Source organism: Equus quagga, chromosome 13 (assembly GCF_021613505.1).
Source record: "Equus quagga isolate Etosha38 chromosome 13, UCLA_HA_Equagga_1.0, whole genome shotgun sequence".
In the NCBI taxonomy this organism is placed as follows: Eukaryota; Metazoa; Chordata; class Mammalia; order Perissodactyla; family Equidae; genus Equus; species Equus quagga.
The window spans coordinates 45,134,646-45,146,790 of NC_060279.1; the positions used below are offsets into that span (position 1 = coordinate 45,134,646).

Consider the following 12,145-nt stretch of genomic DNA (forward strand, 5'->3'; position numbering starts at 1 on the left):
AAAATTCTGATTTAATGTAACAATCATGTTTGGTCATAGCTTTAGTAAACCACTTGCCAAAAGAGGTTAGTTATCCCAAAGTTTTCTTCTTTCCAATAAATACATATTGGCAATTTACTCAATTATCTAGAGCCTTAATGAGACTATTATTCATAATTCTTTGAAGAATTTTTCTTCAGCTTCTCCTAAAACTTCAGCCAAATAAAAGTACTCTTTGGACTCATTGAAACGAAGCCTAATTTAATGAACACAAAGAAGCATTACGCATTTTCCTGGGCCATTCCTTGCTAAAATTTCAAATATTATTAGCATTTCCATCAAAAAGTCTATCTTATTAGAGGCAGAATTCCCTTATGGCAAAAAGATTATGAAACAGGCTGATTGTAAATACTGTACCTGCACTAAAAGAATTGCTTACTATGTCAAATACTGTTACTGTCTTTGTTGTTCTTAGTACTGCATAAATGCCAAATTTGTTTGTGCTGTAAGAGTAGTAATCTTGGGTTTCTCTTTGTACATTCCATTAGGGAAGAATATTTCAAATTCCAGATTTCCAATTCAAGCCTTTCACAGGTGATATATAAGAGCAAATAGAAGCTAACCAAAGAAGAGAAAATTAACTTAATGCTGTTTTCAATTTGCTCTTTGCCTAACTGCATTTTCTGGGTCTCCATATAAACTTAATACCAATTTAAAAACTGTAGAAAAATGTTCTTCCTTTAAAGGGACAGTTTTTTGATAAGGAGTTGATGTTACTTACACAGATTTTGCTTTTAGATTTTCCAAAAGACAAAAATATGAGATGAAGTAGTTTTCTTAGAATCAAGCCAAGATGGTGAGGTTATCTCTGGTTAGAATGTTATTTCCATCTCACTAAGCGTGAATACGAAAAAGGCTTGTTGATACTCATAGCTAAATAAAACATATTACAGTAGAGGATTAGCTAACCTATCTAAGGGCAAGAATTTTAACATCAGAATCCTACGTACTACACTTGGAAATTACAAATGATCATAATGAAATTCTTTTTGTGATTCTGAGGCTGAAAACTGGTACCTGGGATATGGGATTTGAGATCTAAACCTTCTTCATTTTGCTTTTTGCTCTATGTTCAGCCTGAGGTTGATACAGCTAGAAAGAGTGCTATTTGAACAAAGCCTCTGGATACAATTGAGAAGGCTGATGAATTGGGAATGCAGAATTGACTATACTCTACATAAGCGAATTGACTATACTCTACATAAGCAAATTGACCTTTAACAAAAAAAGAAAAAGACTGAACCAATATCCATCGGTAAAAAAGCACTGGACCTTCCTTATTCCAAAATAAATGTATTCGGTTTAGACAGATTTTGTGGTAGGTAGCATTTTCTTATATTAAGACCAGAATGAACAGAAATAGTGTAGGTCATTTCTTGATCTCTGGAAGAGTGAACCTTCAAAGAAAGAGTCAGTTTCTCTTTTCCCTGCTGAGCCTTCTGCAAAGGCAGTAGAGAACATGCAGAAGGTGCGTTGCAAACTAGGAGACCACATGCTTGTCTCCCACTGAAAAATGAGAGGCTGCGTGTTCGTTAGCGCTCTGACCTAGCTGTGTCATCTGGTTAACAACTCACTCTTAACTATTGTAGACTTGCCCCAAGAACCTGCAAACTTCTATGGATGTTCATCAGGAGTCCACACACCACATTTACTGACAAAGTCTTATTTGTTCATTAAAGAAGCCTCAGTAATTTTGTGGGCAGTTAATTGGAGTTACGTGAAAATATTAGAACATTCAATTTTTAAAAATATTCTGTAATATATGCTTTTCACTAATTCAGGCCAATTTGTGTCCAGTGAAATCTACTAAGAATATTTTGTTCTTTGTATGCCTTAGTGAATAATTATACAACAGAACTATGTGGCTTTTATTCCATTGTTAGAGCAAAAAGACTCAATATGCTGTTTCCTGGCCCAAGTACCCATTGTGTTCTTAGAAAATAGTTAATTATTACAGTATTTATTTTTATTTTCCTTTGGAAAATTTAGACTTTTAGAAAATCAGTATTTGCTATAAATTAGGTGTATAAATTATAAACTTGTTTATTTTAAACCAGAGACATATTTTAAGATATAACATTTGACGTGTCTTAGAATAAAGTGATCATTTGTTACATCATCAATTATTATTTAAATTTGGGAGTTTAGAAACTATCCATGTAAGAAATGATCAGTCTGTAGAAAGCAGTATACTTTTTGAGTTCTTTGCAAAAATAACTATAAAAGTATTTATCATATATACGTTGTTTGAAAATCATGATCTTTGGATTCTGATTTTTTTGAGGTTAAGAAAACTAGAGAAATATGAGATAACATAAGATTAATGATAACTTTACTCTAAAACTTTCCCAAAGCCATTACTTAACTTTAACGTATTTTCTTAATATTTTTTAAAAGAGAAACTAACAGATCGGTTGTTTAGCTTTAAAACATATCTGACTTGTAGATTTTAGCTTTTTTTTCCAATGTACATGCAACTGACTTTCCTTGCCCTGTACCTCAGACATTCAAGGTGATGACCTTCATTTAGGTACTACTGTAAGATCCTAAATCATTAAAGATTAGAGCTTTACATACTGTATGACTTAAGACAGGTGAATGAAGGATTTTTTTAGAATGAATACTTTGAAAACATTATTAGTAAACATCAGGAGTTAAAGTCATGTTCTTTGATTAAGCTTGAATTATTGAGCAATTTTAATTAACTACAACTTTCTCTCCAATACACACAAACTCCCAAAATATTTTCTAGAATTTTACAAAGAATTTTTTCTTTTTGGCATGGGTATTATTTAATTTTCTGGGAGTTTTAGTCAGAGACCTTTAAGATAAAATAGATATGCAAGTACTTTAAAATATCCAAAATGTTATGTACATAAACGGTTCCCAGTTTAATTTCTTGGGTCCCTAAATTTCTTTGGTAAGTCATTGTTTGGAACTCAATTTATTTTCCAATAGACACCGTATTTTAAGTGAGTATTAATACCTGGCAAACTTGTAGCCATGTGATATAGGTTATTTCTTGGACATGATCATCTTGTTCCTCCACTTCCTTCTCCCCTGGTTTCTCTTCCTTTTTTTTCTTCATATTTTTCTTGGACTGTAGTGGAAAGATCAAGAGTTTTAGTCATAAACTCAGGAAATAAGCGGTTCAGGGTTTGAATACAAGTTCTACTACTTACTACTTATATGACTTGAAGAATTTTCTTAACTTCTATGATCATCAGTTTCTTTATTTTTATGTAAGAAGGATAAACTGATGAGGAAATACACATAAAGCATTTACTGTGGGACAAATACATACTTAAATGATTCTTCTACTTCCTGTCCTTCCTTTTTCCTTCCCTCGCTCTCTCAGACACCATTTAGGAGATAGTATTTGTGAAAATAGGTTTCATAGTTCTTGTTAATCTGGCAACTCAGGATGCTCATGGACCCTCCTTGCCAGTACTCCCATAGCCACAAAACATCACTGGAAGAAAATGCTTCCCTCATTGCTCCCTAACCGTTAATCTACTCGATGATTCAGCTACTATTTGTAGAGGCCTGCTCTATGCTAGTCATTATGATAGCCAGTCACTCTACAGCAAGCAGGAAATGCGACAATCTGGGAAATATTTCTGCCCTCTGAGGGCAGCATAGTTATTCTGATGTACTACCTCCTAATTCCAGTGTTTGTAACTAAGTCCATTTGCATTTGATTTCATTCATGATATTTCTTGCCCAATTGACCTCAAATATAAAAGCCACTGATTAAGCCTGAAAGTCTAATGCTTTTCAATTAGTGATCAAGTGCCCTCTAGTGTGCATGAGGTCGTAAGAAACTGAGGTCTTGATTTTCATTCATCTGTTGACTCCAAATGCAATTGACTCAATTACTCAGTATAGCACGTGGTTTTGTTACTGATACTCATCAGTAACGCATCAGTAAATCAGTCTTTAACTCAAAGACAAAATGAATAGATAAGAATGTACAGATAAATTTCTAAATTGTGGTTGCTAAAAGATTTTCCAGCTGTTACACTTCAGGAAACTTCAAGCAGAAAGACATCAATTTCTGAGCACTTTTGTCATCCTTTTTGTGGTATTCATGTGATTGCTAGTGACCTACGGTAGGATTTCTGTGCAGTAGGCATTATAAACACCTTGAGAGCACATGTAATACAGTATTACTTTAAAAGCTTCACCTATGGGCTGGCCCCATGGCCCATGGCCAAGTGGTTAGGTTCACGTGCTCTACTTCGGCAGCCTGGGGTTCACTGCTTATCAGGCCATGATGGAGCGGCGTCCCACATAGTGGAGCTAGAAGAACCTACAGCTAGGACTACAACTGTGTACTGGGGGGCTTTGGGGAGAAAAAAAAAGAGGAAGATTGGCAGCAGATGTTAGCTAAGGGCAAATCTTCTTCAAAAAAGCTTCACCTAGAAAGATCTTCTTCCATTGTGTAAATGACTGGCTTTCTTGAAACTAAGATTTTTAGTTGAATTACTACTAGGGCTAGAAAACTTGTATAAAAAATTTGTGATCCCACCCTCAAATATGTTAGTAAAATTAAATATAAAAGCATATGTATTGTCAAACTGTTTCCCAGAAATTTTAATAATATCTGCCTTAAAACGAGTCAGATTCTGTGCTCTACCCTTTACAAATAATATCCTAAGTAATCCTCCTAACTTCTCTATGAGATGGGTACTCTGTGTCATAACTGAAGCTCAGAAGAGTTTAGCAACTCACCCAAGGTCATTCAGCCCAAGACTGACAGAGACTTTATTGATTTATTCAGGAGTCTGCAAGGTGATTGTGTCACCCTGTAACCTTTGTGGCATTAAATATGCTTATTAAAACTAAAAACTTTCGCCACAACTAGAAGGACCCACAACTAAAAATAGACAACTATGTGCTGGGGGCATTTGGGAAGAAAAAAGCAGGGGGAAAAAAAACCTGAAAACTTTTGAGCCAGCCCTGGTGGCCTAGGGGTTAAGTTCAGCATGCTCCACTTCAGTGGCCCAGGTTTGGTTCCCAGGTGCAGACAGACCTATACCACTCTGTGACCAGCCATGCTGTGCTGGTGGCCCACATACATAGGGGAAGATTGGCACAGATGTTAGCTCAGGGAAAATCTTCAGCAAAAATAAAAATAAAAACTAAAAACTTTGGTAAGCTAGTAAGAATTAATTTGTATCCTGTTTTCATTTACATGCTGATTGGTTGTTAAAAACATATTTCTTAGTCATTTCTGTGTCCTCTGTGAATTGTCTAGTTATTTGCTTTGCCCATTTAACCTTGGTTTTACAGTTTTTCTTATCAGTCTGCATAAATGTTTTATATGTTAGATATATTAGTAAACCTTTCTGACAGTTTCCTAGTTTGTTTGCCTCTGAACTTTGCTGCTTCTGTTTTTTGATGAACGAAATTTACAGTCTTTATATATTCAGGTCTTTCATTGTTTTTATATTTAAATTCTTGCCATAGAATTTAACATCTAATCTTTGAAAGTTCATCACTGTTAATCAATTGAGTTAAAAACATACATTTGGGATTTTTTGGTATAAGGTATGACATTGAAGATCTATGTTTTCTTTTTCTCCATAGCTCACTTCTCTTAATACGTGTGTCTCTAATATGTGTCACTGCAGTTGGGAATCAACTAGGCTTTGAATCACGTAATCTTTCTCTGTAAATTAGCTGCTGAGCCTATTTTAGTGTGTTCTATGTAATTTTGTGTCATGATAAAAAAATTTCCCACTCTGTTAAATTTCCTTTAAATTGTCATTTGATTAAAGAAACCAAAATACTCCTTAATATTTTCTTTTTACTCTCAACAATTATTGTTAGAGGTAAACTCAGGGTATATTTTGTAAGCCTTTCTGTGCATAAAAAATGCAAATCTTAGTGACCCTAATCTGTCTTCTAAGGATTTAAAGTCAGCTATCCCTATTTATAGAAATGCTCGATTATCTGTGCAGTTGGGTACTGTATTGTGAAATGTAGAAAGCCAGTTGCTCTTTTATCCTGTTCTTTCATTTTCCGTTTAACAGTTTTGTAATTGGTTGGGTATAAGTTCTTTCAGGCTCGTCACTCTTCACCAGAAAACCAGTACCATGGAATTAGCGCTATGAGGTGCTCTGTTTTTGCCTTCTGAATGCTAAAAATCAATGCAGTGAAAAAAAAAAAGTCTATTAACTTGACGTTTTAAGGTGCTTGTCACTTTTACCATTATGGGAATTCATGTAATGATTATGGCAATTAATGTTTCCATTTGTTAACCCCCAATTTATTATTTTGTTTAATAAGTCTCTTGAATACCTACTTTGTGCCAGATGCTGTGCTGGGTAGTGGGGTGCAGCCATGAGTAAGAAGCATCTGGCCCATGGAGTCATAGATAAGTACATGGTATAAGTTGGAACATCAAGCCAGATATGCAGGTGCAGTACAAAGGAAGAAATAGGAAGGAAGTGTGAAGAAATAAACTTTTTCAAAAGACTTGGTTAACTGTTTGATTCATATCAATTTTAATAGATTAGCATTTATGCTTTCCAAGGATATAAGATTTCTTAATTTATCTGTCATAATTTATAAATAACAAAATAATATATTATTTCATTTCTATAGAATGACAGTGAAACATTTATTATGTAAAATGCTTGTTGGTAGTGGAAATTTTTTTCACATCTCAATGATCAGACAAATGAGACAGAGAAGTAATTTGCTGCTCTTTAGACTATGACTGTCAACCTTGCATCATGAGCTAAACAGATATTAGTAAATTAAAATTATATGTCGATATTTGCCATAATTAAGCCTGTATTAGTTTGTTTTAAATTTTGTGAAAGTGTATTTTTTTCAGAGAGAGAGAAGAATGTTCTGTAATAGGCTCCCTGATTTGGGTAGGAAAATATAAGGTATCAAGGTCTAAATTGTTTGCTTATTGTTTCTCCCTCCTGCTATCTGTTCCATCTGTGTTGTATAGAATGTCAGTGTTCTTAAAGGACAGGATTGTTTGTGGTTTAGAACCCAGACTCCAGAGAGAGACTGCCTGTGTTTGAATCTAAGCTCTGTAATTATAGCTGTGTGCAAAGCTGCTTAACTACTCAGTGCCTCCGTTTCATCATCTGTAAAATGATAAAGTTATTGTGAGGATTAATGAATTAATATATGTGAAATGCTTAAACAGCGGCAGAAATGTCGTGAGCACCGTCTCAGTATTGCTACAGCTGCTGTTGCAGAGGCAGCAGTGGCTCTGTGGCTGCTGCCACTCCTCCTCTTTCTTATTATTCTATTTTAATATCACTTTTATTATTATTAAAAACATCTTCCAAGAGTTACAATAAACGCCTTTGGTGATTTTGTCTGTTGGATAACATTGCACATGTGCCCTGAAGTTACCCTCGAATAGAAATATAATGAGAAACTTTCCCAAAGCTGCAAAGACATTTATAAGCATTTTTGTGGTTAACTCCCTGCTCTGTGTTTTAGAATTATTCACTGCCTAAAAATGGTACCTAAAAAGATATGGAAAGTGAGTTGTAGTATTTTTTCTTTTTTTTAGTAAATACTACACACAGGTAAATTTATACAAAACTCAGCATGGTGTTGTTTTTATATGGTCAGTATAGAATTGAAGATCAAGAATGAAATGAGCACATTTTCATCACTTAAGTGCAGTAAAAATAAAGTGTGCTGACTCACTTTAGAAGAGTTGGATCCCCTTTTTGTTGTTATTATTTAATTAACTTTCACATGTCTGAGCATAATAAGATAACTTTATAGATATACAAATGCTGGGTCAGAGGATACTTGCTGTAAATTTGTGTAATACTGCCAGTTTGTACTCTGATGAGATATGTAGAATTACGTTTGAGTTGGGTTTTCCCACCACCACCCCTCACAGCTTAATTTCTTCCAGGCTCACGGAGAGTCCCTGCCTTAGTGAGCCTCGGGTGCCGATGGGTCTCTCTGAGGTGTGTTAGAGCAGAAGACAGCAAGGAACCACAACTTAGGACTTTCTTCTCACCCTGCCCTCCCAAAATCTAAATGGCCTTCCTTGTGGTATCCTTGGATTTTATCAAAATTTGCCACAAGGAACTACCACATGAAAAGAGCTTCCATGTTTACCGTACAGCAGCAGTTCAAGACATTACCCTCGTGCCGATCAGTGCCCCAGAGGAAACGCCTGTCTCAGAAGTCTCTTATAATGTAGCGTCAGGAAACACTTTGACTCCCCTTAGTGAACTGATTTCCTTCCTTGAGAAGGCAAATGCATTCTTTTTTAAAACTTTATTGAGGTACAATTTACATACCATACATTTCACTTAAAGTTTACAAGTCAGTGGTTTTTAGTATATTCACGGAGATTTGTGCAACTGTCACTACAAACAATTAATTTTAGAATATTTCCATCATCCCCCCCAAAACCTCATACCCTTTAGCAGTCACTGCTCACTTCCCCCTAATCAGTTCACCTTTTCTCTCTCCCCCCCAGCATCATGGCTGTATCAGACAGTGTTCTACTGCTATTCATAGAGTTTTCGTGGCCAGATTTTTTGGAAGTGAGTGGCCAGGTTATTCTTCATAGCTGTCCTAGTCTGAAAGCTCTGCTGAAACCTCTCCACCTGCTGGTATTTGAAATACCCGTGGCGTGGCTTTCAGCATCACAGCAACACACAGTATGACAACCCACATATGGGTAGCGTGGTTCCCTCATTGGCGAAGCAACCTGGGCCACAGCAGAGGAGCACCTGATCTTAACCACTAGACCACCAGCACTGGCTCCCCGCCCCAGCCCTAGACAATCATTAATCTACTTCTTATTTTCTATAGATTTTCCTATTCTGGACATTTCATATACCTTGACTCATATAATGTGTGGCCTCTTGTGACTGGCTTTTTTTTTTACTTTTCTCACTGTTTTCAAGGTTCATCCATGTATCAATCAACACTTCATTCCTTTTTATGGCCGAATAACATTCCATTATTTGTATACACCACATTTGATGTATCCATTCATCAGGTGATGGACATTTGGATTGTTTCTACTTCTTTGCTATTATAAAGAATATGGCTATGAATTTTCTTGTAGAAGTTGCTGTTTCATTCTTAAAATGACATGTTTTTATCTCTCTTGGGTATATACCTATGGATAGAAATGCACTGAACTGTAAACTGTAAATAGATGAAATGTATGGTATATACCTAGGGATGAGACATATAGTAACTCTTCCTTTAATATTTTGAGCAATGGCTGACTGTTTTCCAAAGTGGCGATAACATTCCAACCAGTGATGTATGAGGGTTCCAATTTCTCTACGTTTTCTCCAACCCATGTTTTTGTCTGTTTTTTTGATTATAGCCATCCTAATGGGTATGAAGTGGTATCTCATTGTGGTTTTGATAAGCATTTCCCAAATGACTACTGTTGTTGAACATCTGTTCATGTGCTTATTGGGTAATTTGTAAATCTTCTTCAGAGAAATGTCTGTTCAGTTACTGTGGCCATTTTTAAATTAGGTTGTCTTTTTAGTATTGAGTTGTAAGAATTCTTTACATATGCAAGATAGAAGTTTCCTACAACATATATGATTTGCAAATATTCTCTTCCATTCTGTGGGCTGTCATTTTGCTCTGTTGATGGTGTCCTTTGAGGTACAAAAGGTTATAATTTTGACAAAATCCAGTTTATCTCATTTTTTCTTTTGTTGTTTATGTTTTGATGTCGTAGTTTTGTCTAATTCAAAGTCATAAACATATTTTAACAGTTTTATTTTTTAGGATTGGCACCTGAGCTAACCATCTATTGCCAGTCTTCTTTTCTTCTTCTTCTTCTTCTTCTCCCCAAAGCACCCCCACCCCCAGTACATAGTTTTATATTCTAGTTGCAGGTCCTTCTTGTTGTGTTATGTGGGACACTGCCTCAGCACAGCTTGATGAGCAGTGCTAGCTCTGCACCCGGGATCCAAAGTGGTGAAATCCTGGGCAGCCAAAGCAGAGTGCGTAAACTTAACCACTCGGCCACAGGGCTGGCCCCTCTTACGTTTAACTTTTTGCTCTATTTTCAGTTAATTTTTGTAGATGGTGTGAGGAATGAAGATCCAACTTCATTCTTTTGCATTTGGATATCTAGTTGCCCCAGCACAATTTGTGGGGAAAAAAACTATTCTTTTCCCCATTGAGTTGTTTTGGCACCCTTGTGAAAAATCAATTGACTGTAAATATAAGGTTTTTTTTCCAGATTCCTGAGTCTATTCCATTGATCTCTATATCTGTCTTCATGCCAGGACCACACTGTCTTAATTACTGTAGCTTCCTCATTTCAATTTGGATGCCTTTTATTACGTTTTCTTGCCTAATTTCTCTGGCTGGAACCTCCAGTACAATGTTGAATAGAAGTGCCAAGAGTGAACATCATTGTCTTGTTCCTAATCTTTGTGACATTCAGTCTTTTACTATGAGTGTGATATTAGCCATTGGTTTTTCATAGATGCCCTTTATCAGGTTGAGGAAGTTCCCTTTTATCCCTAGTTTATTGAATGCTTTTTATCAAGAAAGGATGTTGAATTTTGTCAAGTGTGTTTTCTGTGTCTACTGAGATGATCATGTAGTTTTTTGTCCTTTATTCTCTTGAAATGGTGTATTAGAATTACTGATTTGGGGATGTTAAGCCATCCTTGCATTTGTGGGATAAATCTCACTTGGTCATAATGTGTAATCCTTTTTATATGTTACTCACTTTGGTTTGCTGGTATTTTTGTTGGGGATTTTTGTGTCTATATTCAGAAGAGATTTTGGGTTGTAATTTTCTTTTCTTGTGGTGTCTTTGATTTTGGAAGTAGGGTAGTGCTGGCCTCTTAGAATGAGTTGGGAAGTGTTCTCCCTACTATTTTTTGAGAAAGTTTGTGAAAGGTTGGTTTTAGTTCTTTAACTGTTTGAGAAAATTTACCAATGAAGCCATCTGGTTCTGAGCTTTTTTTGGGTGGGAAGTTTCAGTCAGTTGTTATACATCTGTTCAGATTTTCTGTTTCTTCTTGAGTCAGTTTTGGTAATATGTGTATTTCTAGGAATTTGTCCATATCATCTGGGTTATCTGAATTGTTGGCATATGTCTGTTCATGGTATTCTCTTATATTCCTTAAAGTTCGTAGTAATGTTCTTTCTTTCATTCCTGATTTAGTAATTTGAGTCAAAGCTTTCTTTTTGTCTTGGTCAGTCTAGCTAAAGGTTTGTCAACTTTTGAGCTTTTCAAGAATCTACGTTTGGTTTCATTTATATTCTCTATTGTTTTTCTTTATTTCATTAATTTCTACCCTGATCTTTATTATTTCCTTCCTCTGCTTGACTTTGACTTAGTTTGCTCTCTTTCATCCACTGTCTTAATGTGGAAGCATAGATTATTGATATGAGGTTTTTCTTCTGTTTTAATATAGGCATTTACAGATACAAGTTTCCCTCTGAGCATTGCTTTACCCATATCCCATAAGTTAGGGTATGTTATGTCTTCATTTTCAATCATCTCATCAGAAAGTACATCAGAAAGTATTTTCTAATTTCTCTTTTGGTTTCTTTTTTGACCCATTGGTTATTTAGTAGTATGTTGTTTAATTTCCACATATTTGTGAATTTCTAAAACTTCTTTCTGTTACTGATTTCTAATTTTGTTCTATTGTGATCAGAGAACATACTTTCTATGATTTTGATCCTTTTAAATTTATTGAAACTTGTTTTATGGCCTAGCATATGGAAGGTGTTCTATGTGTGTTGAGAAGGATGTGTATTCTGCTCTTATTGAATGGAATGTTCTATGGATATCTGTTAGGTCTAGTTGGTTTATTGTGTTGTACAGTTGTAATTTTGATAATGTCATTTTCCTTCTTTTTTTTCAGCTGATGAATTAATCAGTCCTAAAGATATTGATCCTGTCCAACGCTATGTCCCACTACAGAATCAACGTAATGTGAGCATGAGGTTTTCCAATCAGGTAAAGAGATATTTTATTTCTTAATTTAGACTCAGCCGAAGGCATTAAAAGCTTAATTGAAGAATAATTTAGTTCTGATTGGGTTTTTATTGCTCCTTCTGAGGGCAAGGTTTCTCCCTCTTCTGGTTAGTTAAG

General features: G+C 35.4%; 1 protein-coding gene across 8 annotated transcripts in view; it reads left to right on the top strand.

Moving 5' to 3' along the window:
• The window catches only part of PHKB (phosphorylase kinase regulatory subunit beta), a 219,435-nt gene that overhangs the window by 107,930 nt on the left and 99,360 nt on the right, over nucleotides 1-12,145 (top strand). For all 8 annotated transcript variants that reach the window (XM_046680401.1, XM_046680400.1, XM_046680402.1 and 5 more), the window contains one exon: nucleotides 11,916-12,010. In XM_046680401.1, the coding sequence (XP_046536357.1) occupies nucleotides 11,916-12,010 (95 nt within the window). The remainder of the gene's footprint in view (nucleotides 1-11,915; nucleotides 12,011-12,145) is intronic.